The following is a 22621-nucleotide window of genomic DNA, read 5'->3' as shown; positions in this document are numbered from 1 at the left end:
AGAACTCACCAGAATTAGATAATGAAGCAATTATTACTATATTCGAATATGGAAAGCATAGGCAGTGTGGTCGGGTAACGATCCCTGGGCCCCGTTTTTATAAAGAGTTGATATTAATAAAAAATATGTACATACAAGATATGAGACTGCAAACTTGTGATTGTTTTGAAGACATGAGATTGATTTTGATCAATCGAGATTCTTTAAAAACGGGACCCTGGTTAGAAAATAGGCGTACGGGCAATCACGGGGGGGGGGGGGGGGGGTAGGGGGTGTGGCTGACGTTTTTTTGACAGGATTCCTAAAGTTTTGTGAGCGAGCAAAAAAATATTTATGTAAACTGCTGGTACATTGCGGGTGTGAGTTTTTAAATTATGTGTTACCTCCTAATTAAAGCTTTACCTGGCACCACTCACCACCCCTCCTCTTCCATGCACACCTGCCCCGTCCCCACCCAGCCCCCGCCCCGCCACAGAGCTTTTCGGACATCACTCCTCCGGACAAGAATCACCATTGCATGTTCCAGTGCTATGAGCAGCTACTTGGTCGGCTAACATCGTCTTCAGCATCGACAGCTCAACTAGAAATAAAGAACAGGTGTGATGATATCGTCATTAAAATTAAGCCGTGTATAATAGGAGACAAACACACAGAAGATATGAGAGGGAGAGAGAGAGAGAGAGAGAGAGAGAGGGGGGAAGAGATAGACAGAGAGAGACAGAGAGAGAGAGAGAGAGAGAGAGAGAGAGGGGGGGGGGGAAGAAGCTCTTGAATTTGTTCTTGTACTTTACTAAATAAGATTATAGTTTTATTCGTTGTCATATAAAGATGTCGAACAGAAGAAAATAATTGTTATTGAAATGCGGAAGTTTTTCATCAATCATAATAAAGGTCGCAATCATAAAAAGATAATCACGTCTTAAAGTATAGATTATAAAACATCATGGAAAGTACCATGTCATTTATGTTCTTAAATTATGCATACACATGAGATGAAGAAACTACCATGAGTCCATGACTATATTCAAGCATATCTATTAAGAAAGAAAATAAAGCAAATCAGAAATCACGAAAATCACTGTAAGTTATGTACACCCACATGATTGGGCCATCATCTTTGGAAAGATAGTGGTCCAGAAGTGACACTCCTTGGCTTTCATCACACCTTCCCTCGTAGGGAATCCATAATCCAATTCTTTGTAGTAGGGTTGTTCATTTGTAAACGGTTGCCATTCCTCAAGATCGAGCGGGTTATTGACTTCCTTTGGATCTTGAGATGACAAATTGGGATTCCTGTAAAGAGATCATTGAGAGAATCGGGGAAAACCGTGTTTTAGAGGGGGCTTCAAGAAAAGCCTCACACAGCTCGAAAAATGGGAGACAGTCGCCAAACTATTCCACAGGCACCAAGGAACGATTTTTTTTTTCACTGGAGCTGCTTCAGGGTGGAAAAGAGGGATATTCTACTAATGGTGTCTTTTCGATTAAAAAATAAATCTTTTACATAACTTTTTACTGTACCCTCAGCATTCGCCGAGCACAACCCAGCACGTTCATTGCATCCAAGTACTCCAGCACCCTGGCACCGGCCCCAGAAACCCTGCAACTTATAGTAGGACACCAACAACTTACGATTTTGTGAGATCTAGGTCTTTAAATTATATTCATAGACATATGAAGTTGCGAAAGAACTGTGTCTATATAAGCTGAATTCCGATACCTACATCAAGATAATTAGCCCAATTAAAGTAATTAAAACTTTTTTGAACTGAAGAAGCATAAAGTTTTACCCTGTTTTTGCGAAGTTAGACCAGTATCGCATGATCTGTCTGGACAAAGCCGCCTCCTCAGCCCCATCGAAGAACCCAGACATGCCTTTAGGACCATCTTCCCTCTCACGCAGTAGAGGACTGCCAAAGACGTACGGGATATCCTCTACATGTGTTGCTCCTGCCCATTTCAGAGGACCCAGGGCCGAGTGAGAAGGGGCGTGTGTCATAGTGTAGCGGTAGGCCGTTTTACCCGCCGTTGACAGCAGATTGGAAAACGGATTGATCGGGCAAGAGATTATAGAATCGAAAGCGTCTGCCAACTCCTTAAAATAGTCAGTTTTATTTCCTGTAATCTTTAATTATAAAAAGATAAGCCTCAGTTACAGACATTGCATCATTGTTAAGTTTAATATTTATAATCTACATAGGGATTGATATGAGGAACAATAACAAGTTTGTCATGTCATGTACGTAGATTCCGGATTTATCGGTAATCATTATGAAATTTATCTATGTTATTACGAGAAATTACTTTCTTATTACGCATGCGTTCGAACAAAACCACTAGTGACCAAAGAAGAAACTATCATCCCATACATGTGCGAATAACAATTTTATTATCAGCTTAATTGAAATCTTCCACTGGTGGCAGACTTCTCCGATAAACAAATTTTACATCGACAGTGGATTAAGGGGATTGGAAATAGATATATTATGCTTCAGCTTTGAGAGATCATAATTAGTGATGTATACATACATGTGCCGAGTCAGAGAGCACAAAGACAATCGTATCTAGAATAAGCGGATCATCAATCTTGAAGAAGTTCGCAAGATGATTCTTGAAGTCGTCGAGAGTTAAAACAGGAGGAGGGATGTCTTCAGTGGAAGCGAAACCGGTAAAGATGGTGAAACAGGACCCTTCGTTGAGTAAGTCCCCATGGAGGACGTTATCAACGTTCACATGTCCTTGCTGCATCAGCTTGAGTGGTGTATCATTTAAAAAGTGCCCATCCACAACGGGGGCGAGTTCTATATGACCTGGATGCTATCAGATGAAATTATAAAAAAGTGATTATTTCCTCGAATTATCGCAATTTTTTAAAGGCAAAACCAACAAAGATCGTTAAATAGATCACAAAAGGTGTCCCCTCTTAACTTGAAAAAAAAGGGGGTAGGGATGCAGGTGCATTGTGGGACCTCCTCCCAGCTCTATCCAAGTCTGATGCCACATTCCATTCAAAGATGATTATCGTCATTAATATAATTTTAGCTAATCAACATTGAAATGCAACGTTGTGGAATGCTCATAAAAATTTCGCATCTGTACACTATAGAATATGGCCCAAGAAACTGAATTTACCCAATATTTGTACTAAAATAAGTAAATTTTTTGAACCCAATATTGGGCAATGTTTTACCGAACAAATATGCATGTGCCTTTTTCGCCTAATATTGGGTATATCTTATTTAATTCTCAATAGAGTGTAGCTGTCAGAAATATCTTCACAAATTTGGTAAAAAAATGTTTTTAACAAATTGAATAGAAAACGATATATATTATTTCCTAGAAACATCAAGGGTATTCATATACATGTACATACCACGTTTATAATAATATATCCATCCTTCAAGTCTTCCAATGATCTTCCTCTCAAACATTCCGCAAGATCCTTGCTGTTGTTGAAGTCACATCCGGCTCCTTTTCCAAACTCGAATGTCTTCTCGACGAGGTCGGTATTACCCATATTCAAAAGGGCGTTCCCACTCTAGAATAAAGTTAAACATCGTGCAGTTTCTTATTCACATTTCCTCCCATTTAAAGGCGTGGTCACACCTAAAAATGACGCATTTGTGCCACGACACTACAGACAATTTGGGCAAATCATGGATCATCGGGAGAACCGTGGCATCGACTTGCCATCGTGAGGCAAAATTAGACATGCGCCTTTTGTTTTCGACGATTTTCTTTTTTGGTGGTATCTATGTCTTGTGGGTGTCGTGAGTCTGTCTTACGACTGCCGTGCGATACATTATCTAGTCGTGGATACCAGAACAATTTGTTTAGTGAAACAATCTTACGACTGTCGCAAGGTTATCCTACGACTGTCTCACTGACAGTGTTGCAAGATTATCTCACAAATATTATATTTCGTAAGAGGCCCACACGACATTGCAATTATGTCGTGCGTTAGATATTTCGTTAGTCTTGCAACATATCTCTTCTTGGGATGCATTCTGGATACAAATTCGGTAGAGTTCTTTTCCACTGACAAAATATCGAGAGCAACTTGGCAGGTAGCAGACCAGGCCTCATTATTTAGTCGGGAGAGTGAACCACGACCTGATCACGTGAAAACAGCCCGGCAGACAATACCCGCGACTCGAGATGGTCCCACGACTGTCGAACGACGGAAATTTCTTGCGACATGCACACACACGACATGTCTTTTTTTTGACGCGTCCCCATCGCCAAACGATCGTTAATGTGTCGTAGCCCTTATGACCACTCGAAATAGATTTCGCGCATGTCGCAAGGTCTGGCCACGACACATACTTTAAAGGTCTACCACGACAACATTTCGTACTGTCCGTTGTTACCGAGGGATCACTAAAGGCCGATTCCGTCCCGTCTCATCTTATCTCATCTTTCAACGTATTTCATCTAAAAATGAAGAATCTCTTGATATGCCGGTGAATTGAATGGTGCTTTCTGGTATCAATATACCATTAGCCATTATAGTCATATTTAGCGATTTTTAATGGATTTTATGGATTAATGTCATTTGTCGTATGGAATCGCCCCCATAATGAACTCAAAAAGCCATTGTAAATTCCCTTCCTTGAATAGAGTAAGAACTTTCTTTCTTGATGTTTGATATAGGCCTATATCGTATTTTGGTTTTTATTGTCTATAATGATGTTAATAACGAATTTTATGAAGTGCTTATCACTTAATGTGCGAGAGAGAATGAGAAAGATAAAAGGAACAAGAGGAAGAGCAGGAGGAGAAGAAGCAGAAGGAGATGAAGAAACAGAAGAAGAATAAAGGGATCGTCTAAGTAATAAGACATCAAAAGTTGGCATAAGAACGTTTCTGTATATGATTAACATATACGTTTAACATTCTTATTACTTTAATTTAAACTCACTGCTTATGATGGTTGGTCTACTGCATCTATTTATTTTTAGAATATTTAAGTTGAATTATTGTCACATTTATATATTATTATTGTATAACTGTTCTAATTTCATTGTTTTCTTCTTTTAATTTTATTGAAAGAAATGCTCTGTGTATATTTCATTTTGATTTTGTTAATAAACGCAGAAATAAATCTGCCTTAGAAAATATCTAAAAAAATAATAATAATATTAATATCAATACCACAGTCACATCACAAAACCGACGTCAAACCGACCAACTGATGACTAAGAATGTTTAGTTCAGTCTTTTGGGGGTTTGGTGTTGGTCTTGTTGGTATGACTGGAGTATAAACTTTTTTAGCAACCAAGAGCAAGGGACACACCTGCAGTATAGCACCTCTGAACAGTCCAGCACTAAGCGGTGATAGAAGATGAAAATTAACACTCGCACCTCCAGCGCTCTCACCAAATATAGTTACACGCCCTGGATCACCTCCAAAAGCTGAAAATATTAAACGTTTGATAAAAGTAGAAGAAAATGAAGTTCTTTGACAAACTCAGTACTGGGGCTGAATGGTCGGATCCATGCAAGATCGTCGGAGATCACTAACATTCTTCTTCGAATTTACTTCCTCGGATTGGGGAGGGGAGGGAGGAGTGATAAAAGCAAAAATACACTCCTAGGCAGGGGTGAATTTTCCTCCCGAGAATATAATGATCACGGGAGCCCAAGGGCCGGATATGGAATTTGATTGTTCGCCAGATTCCTGTATAACGCTATGGGCTCGAAAATCTGAAATTCCGAAAAGCCAGTATTATACTTCCAGTTTTTAAATATTATCACTTTTGATAGTTATAGAAACATTCGATGTTTACCTGCTATGTTTTCTTGAACCCATATCAGTGCTTCTCGTTGATCAAACATACCAAGATTGGCTGGAATTTCTCCGTCACCTGTTAAAGTCAGAATGATTTAGAAGTAAGGCAACTTTTTTCTGAAAATGAAGATATAAATGTCAATTTTATTTCATTTAAATGACGGTCGTGAAAGGAAATGATAATACGATGTTCAAGACTTGAGTCAAAGGGGATGGAGGAGGGACATCACCACGTTATTGTGTATGTATTTATTTATTAATCTTTTTCTCAAATCCTGGAGCTGTGACTGGACGACAGACACAGGCTAGTTTCCATTTCCTCCTCCTCCTAAGCAAGGGTGTCGGATCACATTTTTTTCTGGACCTCTATAGAAAGAACGGATCCATCATACTTATGGCTCTGAATAGAGTTATCCCCCTTTTTTTTTTATTATTGAGAATTATAATCATTTGTTTATGTTCATATTTTATAGCCCTATGTTGGTCTATAGGTAAATACATACAAATCGACGCATCGATATCCCTAATCTTCTCTTCTTCATCATTCTCTTTTAATCCTTCTCTTTCTCTTATTTCTCCCGCTCTTCGTTCTTCTTCTCCGTCTTTTATTTATAAACTGATTATGGTCAATGGTGACGATGATGATGATGACAATCATACTGAATAAAATAATAACACCAATAATAGTAATAATGATAATGACAAGAATTATAATAGGGTCTAGTGATACTGATAATAATAATAATATTGTTGTTGTCCTTGTTGTTAAAAAGCAATAGAAGTACCAGCAGCAGCAGTAGCAGTGGTAATAGTAGGCCTAGTACTTGTAGTAGTGGCGGTGGTGGTAGTATATAGTATCGTTATTTTACCCCCCCCCCTCCCCCGTATCTCCCTCTCTCTCTCTCTCTCTCTCTCTCTTTCTCTCTCTCTCTCTCTCTCTCTCTCTCTCGTTCGCTCTCTCTATCTCCCTTCCCTCCCCCCGTCCACTTCCTTTCCACTATCTAGGCTTTATCTCACCTGTATTCAAGAATCCCAGCATTCCAAGTCGATAATTGAAAGTGACGACAATGACTTCTCCATAAAATGATAATGGTATAGGAAGTTGTTCAGGTACTGATCCTGCACCTGCGAAAAACCCTCCTCCATGAATCCACACCATCACTGGCGCTGGATTGGGCTGTAATGTTACGAAAGAAAAAAATGTTACTCGAGTCTTATACTAGCCATTTTTGTTTCTTTCCATGCCTGAGGTGACGGCACAAAGACATCCACACCATTACAGCTACTGACTCTGGCTATAAAACCGTGGCTGATGCTGCTAGGATACATTAATGTTTATCGAAAAGATGGAGGCACCATAGACTTATGACGAATAAACCTCTAGGCCTATAACCCTCAAGGAGAATTATGTCCCATTAAATTTTAATGTTTGATTATCGTCATATTCATATCAGTCAATAGTACCATACCTAGTATCTGGTATTTAATGTGTGGTATGTACATTGAACTACTAGTAAGTTGGAGTAAGGTAATATTAATGTGAATTGTAATGATTGTCATAGTGCTGTAATATGCCGACCAGGTTCAGGAGAGCACATTGTTGTATAATATACATCTACATGCTATGACATTTGTAACGAGAGGCTCAGAGTACTAGTTACCAAGAGCTGTCGAATTACGGGGTTTTGGTAACTGATTAAAATACTGAAAACTTTTTCCCTTTTCTCATTTTATACATTATTAACTGGTTCACGTAACACTGGTACTACTGGTTGGTCATACATGTATTTTCATGAGTTACTTATGCCATAATATACGAGTCTGCGTACGTATGTACTACCTTTTTAATCATGGAGAATGTATAGTAGGGAAGGGGAGGGAAGGATGGTTCTCACGCTTATATAATTATTTGATTTGATTCGATTTATTGGTTTCGGCATCTTTTTTCTTTTTTTCGTCATACATTTTCATGACATAATATGGTTAGATACAATATTTTAAGTGTATATCATTTTATACAGATAATAAACGAAATTAAACAAATATATTTCATGCATAATTAACATACATTAGATGCAGGAGGGCTACAGAAATAAGCAAAGTAGCTTGACGTGCCCGCAGCCCTCAACTTAGATACAACAATAAAAATAAAAATGAAAAAGACTTGCCCGTGGTGACGGCACAAAGACATCCAAGTACAGACAATCCTCTGTCTCTTCCATTTCTACAGTGAATCCTATCAAAGGGACTTGAGGGCAAGCAACGTTTGGTTTGGTGGCGTCTACCTCTCCCGTCCAAACTTTCTTGACAGGATGTTTGTACCTCAGCTCTCCAACCGGAGACTCAGCATAAGGGATCTTGGTGTATGCCTCCACCACAATGGTCTCACTATCTGGAAACTGCCAAGGTGTGACTTTGATGGTCCTACCCAAGATTCGACCATTCTGGGTGTCCACGAAGGGTGTTCCTCTACTCTCAACAGAACAGAGCAGGATGCTTAAAACGAGAGGGAACGCAAATACCACTTTCCGGACCATATTTTCTAATCAGTTGCGCACAAGATGGTTTATTTAGCAGGCCGTCTCATATGCAAAGACACGCATTGATGAATGAAACAGTTCTTTGCATGCTACTATTATATCTGGGTAAGCCTCTACCTGGTGTGTTTCCAGTGTACAGTGCTTATATTTCTATGACTTTGTATATTGATAATAGAGACTAAATTTTTTGGCACGGTCGACAAAGTCTTGCGTACGAATCGACCTTTGGACATTTTGTTATTAGTTTTACATTGAACGTGTGAGTGATAAGAGCATACGTCCAAACGCTAAAGGTTTCCAATTGTATGTATTTCATAAAGTGAGGCGATGTGTATCATCCTGGTTATAACATTGTTATAACCTCATCATGAGGCAAGGCATGCATCGTGTACATTATGGTTTGGGTATACTTCTGGCGGAAAAAAAGGAGCTATAACTTTATTGTATGATTTATACCAGACAAGGGTGGATCTAGCTTTGGGCCAGGGGGGGGGGGGGGGTTAATTGACCCAATTTGTTTTGTTGCTTTTTTGAACCCCCTGTAAGTGATGTTTTCCTGGCATCTATACTAACATCAGCTAATACTGTGTGGGTCTGGACACATGATGGCGTTTTTCACTTGGCAGCCCAAGGGGGGGGGGGGGGGGGGGGGGGGGGGTTAAACCCCATAATTCCCCCCCCCCCCGTAGATCCGCCCCTGCCAGAGATGTTTTACAACGGTTACCGTTGCAAAACCTGATCAGAATGCAGCACACTTCGAATAACTTCATTTCAGTTAGGTGTGTACATAGTGCATAATTATATTATGGAAATATGATTTAGGGAATCGCTTGGGCTTTCTCTCTCTCTCTCTCTCTCTCTCTCTCTCTCTCTCTCTCTCTCTTCCCGGGGGCGTTATTTTTTTCTGCGGCACAGATTGGGGCATGGTGCGTGTTGAGCCTATGAGAAGTACGTTCTTTCCTTCTGAATAGTGTCTGCACGTACGTGAGACTAGTCATGTTCGCTAGCGCATAGAGCTACGAAGAAGTTTGAATATCCATCGCGAACTATGTGTTTAGATAACATTCCTCTTCGTTCAAGTTAGTCAAGTTTTATTGACTAATTATTGTGATGTTCTCCTTATTGACGTGCTGCCTCCTCTTCAGATTTCCAATTTCCCTTTTAATTGTTGATGTATTGATTTTCTACATGTAACAATATTAAAAACAGACCTCTAGTAGTACACGCACGACCACTATTAGTCTGTAAATCAAGACCCCTTTTAAAAAAAAGCCCCAATCTGTGCCGCAGAAAAAAATAACGCTTCCCGGGGTATGCGGGGTTATGTGCCAAATATTCCCACAATTATTTTCCCCGTGGATCCCGATTCCAGTGGCCTTCTCCATGCACTTGGCTTGGGGGAGGAAGGGGGGGGGGTGATACCAATCTCAGGGAAGTAAAATCCTTCAGGTGAAAAGCTCAGCAGGGGATGCCCAAGGGGGTTATCCTGTTCAAGCTGACTTATTTTTGATCTGTTATTGAAGCTTGTCGAATAAATCAATCAAGGATTCCCCGAATATGGTGATTGTAAGCCGTTTAAAACATTGCGTCTTGTATAAATGAGGGGGCGGCCATGCACGAGAACGCTTTATTGTCGGTTTCATGGACTATTTTGTTTTGTCAGTGTCATGGACTTTCGATCTTGTCGGCCGTCGGTTTTTTAAACCTCTTAATTGAAACTTTCTTCTTTTATGTAGGCTTATGTATGATATTTTTTGTCGGTATCCTGGACTGACTGTCTGGTGAACTTTTTGTCTCGTCGTTATACTGGGCTAATGGGACCGTTGTGTGACACATTTAATTTAGAAAAGAAAACAAATGCTTCCGATCAAAATGATGTCTCTTTATTTCCTCCACTCTGTATCCCATCTCTCCATTTCATAATATTCCTTTCATCTCAATATTTCTATTAGGTTTCTGCCACCCCTCTTTTGTCTCCCCATCAGGCGCGTACACAGGGGGGGGGGGGGGGGGGGTTTGGGGGGTTAACCCCCCCCTTTGGTTTTTTTATGTGTGCAAACCCCCCCCCATCACCCCCTTAAACACCCCCCCCCCTCCCTTGGATTTTTTTAAAATTTTTATTATTATTAAAAAAATAAAAAATAAATAAAACTTATTCCCCTGGCTGTCCTAAAAAGGTGACCTTACCCCCCAGTGGAGCGAAATGTCAATTTTTCAAATTTCGAGACCAATTTCCAACCCCCTCCCCTGAAAAAAACAGGTAAAAACACGTTGATTTTACCTTTATGTGGAGACGGTTCCCCTCCCCTGGTGCTCGAAGTCGAAGGAGCAACACTGTCAACTCGTAAATTCATGTAATGTAATGTGAAGAGAATGAGAATTAACCCCCCAAAAGCACTTCATTTATCCATACTTTTTCAAATTTAGTTCTCAAAAGAGTGTGCTTCACTCTCAGGGTTCTGTACAAGAATCACCATCGCATGTTCCAGTGCTATGAGCAGCTACTTGGTCGGCTAACATCGCCCTCAGCTTCAACAGCTCAACTAGAAATAAAAATAAGGAGTTAAAAATTATCACCTCAAAATAAAAAAAAGGCAGAAGATAACCAGGGGAACGGGAGCTTTTAGCGATAGAGAAGATAATCTGGAATTGTCAAGGTGAAGTTATTAAGTAACTACAAGATAAACTAGACAAAAACTGAAAGACTACAACTCTGTAAAGATCCCTGTGTAAACATTTAATGATGTACGAAGAAGACTGAAAACTCGGAATAGTGGCTGTGGAAAACACTCACATGATTGGGCTACCATCTTGGGGAAGACTGAGGTCCAGAAGTGACACTCCTTGGCTTTCACCACACCTTCCCTCGTAAGGAATCCATAATCCAATTCTTTGTAGTAGGGTTGTTCATTTGTAAACGGTTGCCATTCCTCAAGATCGAGCGGGTTATTGACTACCTTTGGATCTTGAGATGATAAATTGGGATTCCTGGTAAAAAAAAGAGGGACAAATTTGATTGAAATATTAATTTGCAATTACTACCGCTAATCAAGGGGTTTGTCGGGAGAAGCATCTTATCCCCCCTGTTTCATAATGTTCTGAATCTGAAGTTAGTTTGTTTGACATCAAAAATTTTGGAGAGGTACTTTTTAATTTGGTCAGACAACGATTAAAGCATAATTTACCTGAAACCCTGTATACAATAGAGATGGGCCTTTCCAACCGTCAAAGACAATCCTAATAGTAGACCAACGGCCATCGAGATTGACAGTCCACTAGGAATTCAAAAGGCCCATGAGACCATGGCCCATGAGATCCACAAACTAAATAAGAAATGCTATGGGACGCCGCATTGGCCGCGTAGCCCCAGCTATTGGTATTTAGATACCTGTTTGAATTTATATACACCTGCCGTGCATTGAGGTCAGCCAGTGATCCTCTCCGTCTCACATATTCAGTTACCGCACATTAGCCGGTGATAGGACATTTACTGTATCTGCTTCAAAATACTGGAATGATCTACAGTTAGAATCAGGCAGTCTCAATCAGTTATTCCCTTCAGAAAGGCCTTAAAAACACATGTTTTGGTGCAGTTTGTAGTTGTAAGACTGTTTTTCTTATTATATGTATTTACATATTAAATTTGAATTCTGATTCATTGTAAGCACTTTGGGCCTTATGGGAAAAGCGCGATATAAGTAATAATAATAATAATAATTGGCAAAAAATCCATATAAAATGGAGTAAAAAAAAAAGTAATGGCCCGTAAATCAATGTCGTTAGCCTTCCGTCTAGTGAGCTCCAAGAAACTTTGTATAAGGGAACCGGTCTTGTCAGTCTCGCAGTCCGACATGGGCCGTTGATCTTATGGGCTGTAGAACCCGACTGACGAAATAAGTTCGATTCATATAAAGTTATGAGAAGTAGAAAGGAAGAAAAAAAGATCGTGTACTTGATTTCATGGATATTTTGTTTTTGACTATAAATGCATCTTGTTTTTATCTTATTTTACCCTGTTTTTGCGAAGTTAGACCAGTATCGCATAATCTGTCTGGACAAGGCCGCCTCCTCAGCCCCATCGAAGAATCCAGACATGCCCTTAGGACCATCTTCCCTCTCACGCAGTAGAGGACTGCCAAAGACATACGGGATATCCTCTACATGAGTTGCTCCTGCCCATTTCAGAGGACCCAGGGCCGAGTGAGAGGGTATATGTGTCATGGAAAAGAGGTAGACCGTCTTTCCTGCCATGATTGACATCAGATTGGAGAATGAATTGACGGAGCAAGTGAAGAAATCTGTGAAAATGTCTGCCAACTTCTGGAAGTAGTCGCCCGTTTGCCCTGTAATCTTTTTAATAAAAAAATGTCAACGGATTATTCTTAGCCAACATGAGTTTCCTTCTGCTTCTAATCTGGAGGGTTAAAATTTAAAAATCGCGCCGAAAATTTCGCGGGGGGGGGGGGGGGGGGGGGTAAGAGCACATATTTTTTTGTCCCGGAAATTTGAAAATTATGCCCACCGATATTTCGTTTAGTAGGGGAGGGGGGGGGGGGGGGGGGGTAGGGTCACTTTTTGTTGTCACCCTTTAGCACATTATTTATTTTTATTTTTATTTTTCTTAAAAAAAATTGAGGGGGGGGGGTTCCTTCGAAACACACCCATACCAAAATTAAGGGGCGGGGTAAAACCCAAAACCCCCACCCCTTGCGTACGCGCCTAAGCTGTGGTGATACAAAACTAAACATTCGATACAGAAATATGTATAGTCGAAGATTAACCATAGAGTGTATACGTACGTACATGTGCAGAATCAGAGTACATGAAGGTGAGCGTATCCAGAAGACGTGGGTCCTCAACTTTGAAAAACCTTACAAGCTGAGCCTTGAATTCCTCGACAGTTAAAACAGGAGGTGGGATGTCTTCAGTGGAAGCAAGGCGACCAAAGACCAAGAAACAAGCCCCTTCGTTGGGTAAAGAACCACGGAGGACGTTGTCAACGTTAAGATGTCCTTTGAGCATGAGGTTGATATGTTTATCAGGTAAGAAGTGTCCATCTACAATGCAGCCGACTGCTCGATCAACTGTATCTGGAGACTTTTCAAAATGAAAGGTTGAAATAATAAGGAAAATTAAGTCAAAATAAGTTATCGGTATCGAGTGCACTTTAAAAATACACCCCCCCCCCCCCCCCAAAAAAAAAAAAGAGTGAAGCACAAAAACTTCATTAAGCCCATTAAAACTGTACTTGGCTTTGACTGAGCATATTACCATCCTCCTCTCTGTCTCTGTATATGTCTCTGTCTGTCTCTCTCTCTCTCTCTCTGTCTCCCTGTCTGTCTCTCTCTCTCTCTCTCTCTCAATCTCTTTCTTCCACTTCTCTTCTCGTCCTAAACCACAGACCCCTGTCCCAAAACAAACCCTCACCCAGACATCATTCTTTGAAAATTCGTGACACTTCACTTTACTCAAGTGAACCAATATATCTCTGTTCATTATTATGTAAATCACGAGACTATGTTTTATGAAATGTTGACATGACAGTTTTTATTTGTGTATCCTTGGAAACTAGTAAACGCTTGGAATCTCTATATAGCCAATCGGGAATTGATAGTACCTTCCCCTTTTACTGCAAATAACTTGTCAGCACCGATTATGATAATCCCCTTAGACATTTTTGGCTCTTGATCAGAAGTTTTATCAACACCTCCTTTATTCAAACTGTTGCATCGTCGACTCACAAGCTTAGATAGATACATGTACATACCAAGTTCATATATCCATCTTTCAATTCTTCCCATGATCTTCCTCTCAAACAGTCCACAAGATCCTTGCTGTTGTTGAAGTCACACCCGACTCCTCTTCCAAAGTTGAATGTCTTGTCGACGAGATCTGTATCAAGTCTCGATTGAAGGAGGCCATTCCCACTCTACAATACACATTTAAATAATAATCATAGCTGATAATATTCTTGAAAGTGCTTAGTCAATAAAATATCCGTTAATAATCATAACGGAAAAACTATTTTGTTTAGAGAAATACGCTTTTCAAGCAAGGCAGAAACTCCCAGAGATCATGGAGAGTATATATTGAGTGGAGAAAAACAAAACAATACTTGTCAATCGGAACCAGAACGTTCGGCCTATTAGAACTAATTATCATATATAGCTAGGTTCAGTGCAAAAGATACCGTGCATCACAGTATCATTTTAGGTTACTATTGTGTTTTTTTAAAGTTTACGAACCTGTAGTATAGCACCATTAAACAGTCCAGCACTAAGCGGTGATACAAGATGAAAATTAACACTCGTACCTCCAGCGCTCTCACCAAATATAGTAACCCGTGCAGGATCACCTCCAAAAGCTGCAAAGAGTATAAAAAGAAGAAAATACGTGATGTATTTTATACAGGGGCTGAGAGTAGAGGGTGGGTGATAGGGATTGCTGGTCCGAGGATTTTGAAACGTCCACTATTCGGGCAACCAGTCATTCCTAATTATGTAGTATGTTGGGGCAACGAGGTGGTACTTGATGTCAGGGGCGTAAATCTGTACCGAGGAGTGGGGGGGGGGGGGGGATGATCGGCGATAGCCATCACATACTAGCACGAGCACACGCCCACACTAATTTACGCAAGCGCGCGCGATCGCGCACAAACACAAACACACACACACATACACGCACACGCACACACACGCGCACACACACACACACACCATAAACGCACACATAATGGTGGCCCTGAAGGGACATCGCGAATAGACTAAATCGTGAAAAATATGCGATAAAATTCACGATATCGTCAATTTTATCGCATATTTTTCACGAAGAAATTCCCGAAATTGACGATATCGTGAATTTTATCGTAAAAAGTTCACGATATAAAGTTCACGATATCGTCAATTTTCTCGTGTACTCTATCGTGTACTCTATCGTGTACTCTCCTGACGGGCGCTTCGCAAACAAAACCAGCCCTAGCTGGGGGAGACAGAGAGAAGAAAAAAGGGAAAGGGAAAGAGAAGATAAAAGGAAAGAAAGAATAATAAGAAGAAAAGAGGGAAACGGGGGGGGGGGGGGGGCGAAGGGCTCTTGCCTCCTCCTCACTCCCCCCCCCCGCCAAAAAATAAATAAGGAGAGAGAGAAGGGAAAGGGAAAGGGAAAGAAAATATAAAAGGAAAGAAAGAAGAGGAAGAAGGAAAGAGGGAAACGGGGGAAGGGCGAAAGGCTCTTACCCCCCCCCCCCCCCCCCCCCCCGCCAAAAAAATAAATAGAGAGAGAGAGAGAGAGAGAGAGAGAAGGGAAAGGGAAGAAGAAGAGGAATAAGAGGGAAACAGGGGAAGGGCGAAGGGCTCTTGCCTCCTCCCACCCCCCCCCCCCGCCAAAAATAAATAAGAGAGAGAAGGGAAAGGGAAAGAAAATATAAAAGGAAAGAAAGAAGAGGAATAAGAAGAAAGAGGGAAACGGGGGAAGGGCGAAGGGCTCTTGCCTCCTCCCTCCCCACCCCCCGCCAAAAAAATAAATAAGAGATAGAGAGAGAAGGGAAAGGGAAAGGGAAAGAGAAGATAAAGGAAAGAAAGAAGAGGAAGAAGAAGAAGAAAAGAGGGAAACGGGGGCGAAGGGCTCTTGCATCCCCGCCCAAAAAATAAATAAGAGAGAGAGAGAGAAGGGAAAGGGAAAGAGAATAAAAAAGGAAGGAAGAAGAAAAAGAAGAAAAGAGGGGCTCTTGCCTCCTCCCCCCTCCCGCGCCAACAAATAAATAGGAGAGAGAGAGAGAGAGATAGAGAGAAGGGAAAGGGAAAGGGAAAGAAAATATAAAAGGAAAGAAAGAAGAAGAAGACGGAAAGAGGGAAACGGGGGAAGGGCGAAAGGCTCTTACCTCCCCCTCCCCCCTCCCGCCATAAAGGGAAAGAGAAGGGAGAGGGAAAGAAAATATAAAAGGAAAGAAGAGGAAAAAGAATAAGAAAAGAGGGAAACAGGGGCGAAGGGCTCTTGCCTCCTTTCTTTCTTTCTTTTCCTTTCTTTCCTATTCTCCCTCTTTTTCGTTTTTCTCTTTCTTTCTTCTCTTTCCCTTTCCTTCTCTCTCTCTCTCTCTTATTTATTTTTTGGCGGGGGGCGGGGGGACGAGGCAAAAGCCCTTTGCCCCCGTTTCCCTCTTTTCTTCTTCTTCCTCTTCTTTCTTTCCTTTTATCTTCTCTTTCCCTTTCCCTTTCCCTTCTCTCTCTCTCTCTCTCTGATTTATTTTTTGGCGGGGGGGGGGAGGGGGGGGGCAAGAGTCCTTCGCCCTTTCCCGTTTTCCTCTTTTCTTCTTCTTCCTCTTCTTTCTTTCCTTTTATCTTCTCTTTCCCTTTCCCTTCCCTTCTCTCTCTCTGATTTATTTTTTGGCGGGGAGGGGGGGGGGGGGGAGTGAGGAGGAGGCAAGAGCCCTTCGCCCCCCCCCGTTTCCCTCTTTTCTTCTTATTATTCTTTCTTTCCTTTTATCTTCTCTTTCCCTTTCCCTTTTTTCCTTCTCTCTGTCTCCCCCAGCTAGGGCTGGTTTTGTTTACGAAGCGCCCGTCAGGAGAGTACACGATAGAGTACACGATAGAGTACACGATAAAATTGAAGATATCGTGAACTTTATATCGTGAACTTTTCACGATAAAATTCACGATATCGTCAATTTCATCGTGAAAAGTTCACGATAAAGTTCACGATATCGTCAATTTCGTGAATTTCTTCGTGAAAAATATGCGATAAAATTGACGATATCGTGAATTTTATCGCATATTTTTCACGATTTAGTCTATTCGCGATGACCCTTCAGTGCCACCATACACACACACACACACACACACACACAAACGAACAAACAACAAACAATATTAGAGAAAGAAGACGATTCGTTGTACCGTTCTCGAAAATAATCCTCGTCTGAATTCAGTTCCCCCCCTTCCCTCCCGCGCAAAGCGCGGAAGCTTTTACGTTTCATTAAATCATTAGGGAAAGAAGACGATTCGTTGTACCGTTCTCGACTTTTAATCCTCATCTGAATTCAGTTTTTCCCTTCCCCCCTCTTGCGCGAAGCGCGGAAGCTTTTACGTTTCATTAAATCATTAGAGAAAGAAGATGATTTGTTGTACCGTTCTCGACTTTTAATACTCATCTGAATTCAGTTCCCCCCCCCCTCTCGCGCGAAGCGCGGAAGCTTATACGTTTCATTAAATCAATAGAGAAAGAAGACGATTCGTTATACCGTTCTCGACTCTTAATCCTCGTCTGAATTCAGTTCCCGCCTCCCCTCCCGCGCGAAGCGCCTAAGCTTTTACATTTCATTAAATAATTAGAGAAAGAAGACGATTCCTTGTACCGTTCTTGACTTTAAATCCTCATCTGAATTCAGTTTTTCCCTCCCCCCTCCCGCGTGAAGCGCGGAAGCTTTTACGTTTCATTAAATCATTAGAGAAAGAAGATTATTCGTTGTACCGTTCTCGACTTTTAATCCTCATCTGAATTCAGTTTTTTCCCTCCCCCCCCCCCCCCCCCCCCACCTTCTGCGCGAAGCGCGGAAGCTTTTACGTTTCATTAAATCATTAGAGAAAGAAGACGATTCGTTGTACCATTCTATCTTGAATATCATAGAAAAATTGATTAAATCCCGGGATCAAATTCCTAAAATTCCTGCTAGCTTTGAAAGCTCATTCAGGATTATTTCATTTGAAAAGTAAAAGCATTGGCCCCCAGTCCCCCTCGATCGACTAGAGCTCACCTGAAATGGGGGGGGGGGGGGGTTGTACATTTAGCAGTGTTCCGGATTTGGGGGGGGGGTCTCCAAGGTAGGAAAAGCCAGCGAAAAGCCGGCGAAAGGGGGATTCAGAAATGTTGGCAGTCCGGTTGGGGGGGGGGGTGTGCTTTTAAAGGGCGGGAACGAGCGTACGCGTACCCTAAATAATACTAAGTGGGGGAGCCGGGCATTTACTGTACATGATTGCACTTTTAAACGCTGGCGCACTTTACGTCTGGGCTATAATAATACCTTGCAAAATAACGAAAAACTATTCTAAAGTTTATGAAGTGCTTGTTCGCGCACGTCGCGCAACTACTCTTAATGATCGTGACATACTATATCCGTGTAGGCTATACAGTTATACTTACATTAAAAAAATAACTCTTTTCTCATGTATTATGCTAAAATTGAAACAATCACATTTTTTTCTTCTCCTTCTTCTTCTTCTTCTTCTTCCTTTTTTTTTCTCTCTTTTTGTTGTTGCAATATCAGGGGGGATGATTGTACAGGCCATCCCCCTACTTCAAGCCAGTGGGGATGCAGCCCCCCCCCCCATCCCCCCGGGATTTACGCCCCTGCTTGATGTTAAATTTTAAAAATAGAAACGGACATCACAAGTACAGTAGCTGGTCTGGACCAACGAAAAATTCTCAATTGTTACTTCACCTGCAAGCAAGTTTATTTTTGCCAAGAGGAAAAAAAAACCTTTTGACAAAGCGCTCCTAAACTCTCATAACTACAAGCGAGCTTATACTATTTTGTAAGGTTTTATGCAAGTTGGTCAAGTGTCATGTTATGAACTGTCATGTACCTGCTACGTTTTCTTGAACCCATGTGAGTGCTTCCCGCTGATCAAACATCCCAAGGTTGGCTGGAAGTTCTCCGTCACCTGTAAATATGTTCAAATACAAATAGGACTATGATGATAAGAAAGAAAACCAAGCTTCCCGACATCTGCATAAAGTAATCTCAAAAATAAAAATAAATAACCGATGGTTGACTTAAAGGTCCGGTGACATCCAAATATAAGTTGATTCCTGTTAAAGTGCAGGGCTGCATACAACTCATATTTTTTTTATTAAAACATCTAAATATATGTCATAGATTTTTGTTTTTAATATAAGAAGATGATCTTTGAAACTGGAAATTGAAGGTGTTTTGTTTTGTTCGAATCGGTTACATTGTCTTCAAATTCCAATTTATTTCTAAAGAAATCATTTCATTACGAAGATGATGATGATAGCCTTTGGGTGAGCCTAAAGCTTAGGAAACTGTTCGTCCTCCTTTTACTTCTCCTTCTTCTCTCTCTTCTTTTACAACTCCTTGTTCTCCTTTATCATCACCATCAGTATAATCATCATCATTTTTTTACTACCTAAATAATCTATTATGATCTTTGGCTTCGTCTTGTTTCCACTTTATTTAATCATTCGTTTCTCTCTCCCCTCCTTTCTACCCCCTCCACCCCCCTCTATCTCTCTCTCTCTCTCTCTCTCTCTCTCTCTCTCTCTCACACACACACACACTCTCTCTCTCTCTTGTTCTTCTCTTACTAATAAATTTATCTACCACTTTTTTCTTTATTTTTTCAAATTCCCTTTGCCTTTACCTTATCTCACCTGTATTCAAGAATCCCAGCATTCCAAGTCTATAATTGAAAGTGACGACAATGACTTCTCCATAAAATGATAATGGTATAGGAAGTTGTTCAGGTACCGATCCTGCACCTGCGCGAAACCCTCCTCCATGAATCCACACCATCACAGCCGCTGACTTGGGCTGTAATATTTTGACAATTTTTGTTTAAAGGTTTGGTTCTTATTATAAGTATGAGTACTATAGCTGAAGATATTTTCGTAAAAAATGTATATAAAAAAGGAGAAACTTTTGATAATAATATTATTGTTGAAGACGTACCTGTAGATTTAATTGTATTTTTGATTTGTTTCCCAGCAAGTCAATAAAATCTGTAGAAAACTGTTTGCATGGAGGGGGAGGGGGTGGGGGATAGGACAAACGCAGTATAGGAAGCACATTCATCTTACATGATACGTTGTTTATTACAGGACTATTGGATGTTCAAGTGTCTCTCGAATCGATTGGAGGTATATAAAGACGTTGATCATGATCAGTGGACTATAGTCTGCATTCTTTTTTTTAAATATTTTGAGCAAGACTTTACCAAATTCCATCTAATGTCTTCATTTTGACTATAGTCCACTGATCATGATCAACGTCTTTATATGGTTCTAGGACATCTACCCCCTGGACATTCACCCCCAGATAACCACCTCCTGTCAACTACCCCCTAGGACAACTACCCCCTAGGGCAACCATCCTCTAGGACAGGCGCGTACGCAGGTGGGGGGGGGGTTAAACCCCCCTTGAGTTTTTGTTATGTGTATGTTTTGCGTTTTTTGGGGGGGAACCCCCCCTTTTGATTTGTTTGTTTTTATTTAAAAAAACAAAAACAAAACAAAACAAAATTATGGCAATGGCTGACCTAAAAAAAGGTGACTTTACCCCCCCCCCCCCCGCTGAATCGGCTGGCTGAGTCGTTGCGAAATTTTTGGCCCGATTTTAACCCCCCCCCCCCCTTTGAAAAAAAATTGCGTACGCCACTGCGCTAGGATGACTACCCCCGCGATAACCACCCCCGGACAACTACCCCCCTAGGATAGTTGTCCGGTGGAAGTTGTATTAGAGGATGGTTGTCGTATAGGGGGTAGTTGTCCCGGGGGTAGTCGACCTAGAGGGTGGTTACCCTAGGGACTCCTAGGGGGTAGGTGTCCGGATACGGGCCTATACACTGTCCTTTGAGGATACCCCGCTGTTCAATGATAAAGGTGTTACTCGATTTCTGTGTTCCTATACTTGCCCGTGGTGACGACACAAAGACATCCAAGTACAGACAATCCTCTGTCTCTTCCATTTCTACAGTGAATCCTATCAAAGGGACTTGAGGGCAAGCAACGTTTGGTTTGGTGGCGTCTACCTCTCCCGTCCAAACTTTCTTGACAGGATGTTTGTACCTCAGCTCTCCAACCGGAGACTCAGCATAAGGGATCTTGGTGTATGCCTCCACCACAATGGTCTCACTATCTGGAATCTGCCAAGGTGTGACTTCGATGGTCCTACCCAAGATTCGACCATTCTGGGTGTCCACGAAGGGTGTTCCTCTACTCTCAACAGAACAGAGCAGGATGCTTAAAACGAGAGGGAACGCAAATACCACTTTCCGGACCATATTTTCTAATCAGCTGTGCACAAGATGGTTTATTTAGCAGGCCGTCTAATTATGCAAAGACACGTATTGATAAATACAACAGTTCTTTGCATGTTACTAGAATAAGGATACCTGATATATCGGGGTAAGCCTACCCTGGTATGTTCCCAGTGTATGCTTATATTTTCTATGACTTTGTATATTGACTCAAATAGACACTAATATTTTTGACTCGGTCGCCAAAGTCGTGTTTCCCCATCAACCTTTGGACTTTAAACATTTTGTTTTTAGTTTTATATTGAACGGATGAGTGATAGGATCATACGTCTAAATGTTTTATTTGCATTTATTTTATAAAGCGTTAGGCAATGTGTATAATCCTGGTAATGATATTGTTGTAACCAGTGGCGGATCCAGGGGGGGGGGGGTGGCGGGGGGCCCGGACCCCCTCCCCAGGGAAAAAACCAAGTAAAAACACGTTAATTTTACCTTTGGAGATGGGCCCCCTCCCCTGGCGCTCAAGGGGGGGGGGGGTGCGATTTTTAAAATTTTCGAGAGCCCCCCCCCCCCCAAAAAAAAAAAAAAAAACTTTTTTTTCCTCTCGTAAATGTCATTTAATCATCAAAATACATAGGTAAGTATTTGTTTAATATAGTTATTGTTCGGGAACGTCGCTACCACAGGCCGGGAGGGCACCGCCAGCCCTGCCACCACACACGTACATTATTGCAATCAGTGGCGTACGCAGGATGTTTTTTAAAGGGTTGTGTTTTAAAATTGGATGGCATCATTAATGTGACCCCGTGAGGTAGCGAAGCAACCGAACAGGAGAGGGTGTTTGAGGGGGTTATTCTATCCAATATCGTGAATTTCGATATCCTAGCTTTAAAACATCTGGGGTTTCCTTGCATTTTAAGTTTTCACGTTTCTTTTTTCCCCTCTACATTCAACAATAAATATAGACAGACACATGAAATAGAAGGCATATAATGTATTATGTTATATAAGCACGTTACAAGGATACTCAATTCACATGGCAGATTAAGTAAAATATGAGGAACCTACCGGGGGAACCTATTAAAAAGCGGTGCTTGTAGATTATAGGTTCCTGATAAAATAGACATTGTAGATCACAGGCGTATACTACAGATGATTTTTTGATGTGGGGGCCGGGGGGCAGCGCGGATCCAGGATTTCTTAGGGGAGGGAGCCCAACTTTTTTTTTTTTGCTCCCGAAAATTTGAAAATCGCGCCGGCCGAAAAGTCGCTCAGTGGGGAGGGGGGGGGGGGGGGGGGGGGGG

General features: G+C 41.3%; 2 protein-coding genes across 2 annotated transcripts; both read right to left on the bottom strand.

The window, feature by feature from the left end:
- Positions 1-255: 255 nt before the first annotated feature.
- On the bottom strand, positions 256-8553 carry LOC115918236 (cholinesterase 1-like). The gene is made up of 9 exons (XM_030999769.1): positions 7960-8553; positions 6809-6968; positions 5790-5867; positions 5297-5415; positions 3374-3538; positions 2530-2817; positions 1791-2125; positions 1100-1293; positions 256-580 (listed from the first exon to the last, which is right to left on the bottom strand). Exons 1-9 carry the CDS (start codon positions 8326-8328, stop codon positions 489-491), a joined length of 1800 nt encoding a protein of 599 aa, XP_030855629.1. The 5' UTR covers positions 8329-8553; the 3' UTR covers positions 256-488.
- Positions 8554-10584: 2031 nt separating this feature from the next.
- On the bottom strand, positions 10585-19735 carry LOC115929625 (neuroligin 4-like). Its single transcript, XM_030999202.1, has 8 exons — positions 19714-19735; positions 18906-18983; positions 14577-14695; positions 14099-14260; positions 13135-13428; positions 12344-12681; positions 11126-11319; positions 10585-10874 (listed from the first exon to the last, which is right to left on the bottom strand). Exons 1-8 carry the CDS (start codon positions 19733-19735, stop codon positions 10783-10785), a joined length of 1299 nt encoding a protein of 432 aa, XP_030855062.1. The 3' UTR covers positions 10585-10782.
- Positions 19736-22621: the final 2886 nt, after the last annotated feature.

Source organism: Strongylocentrotus purpuratus, unplaced genomic scaffold (assembly GCF_000002235.5).
Source record: "Strongylocentrotus purpuratus isolate Spur 01 unplaced genomic scaffold, Spur_5.0 spur5_scaffold_5, whole genome shotgun sequence".
NCBI lineage: Eukaryota > Metazoa > Echinodermata > Echinoidea > Camarodonta > Strongylocentrotidae > Strongylocentrotus > Strongylocentrotus purpuratus.
The sequence above is the reverse complement of the archived record's forward strand: the minus strand, read 5'-3'. Positions and strand labels throughout refer to the sequence as shown.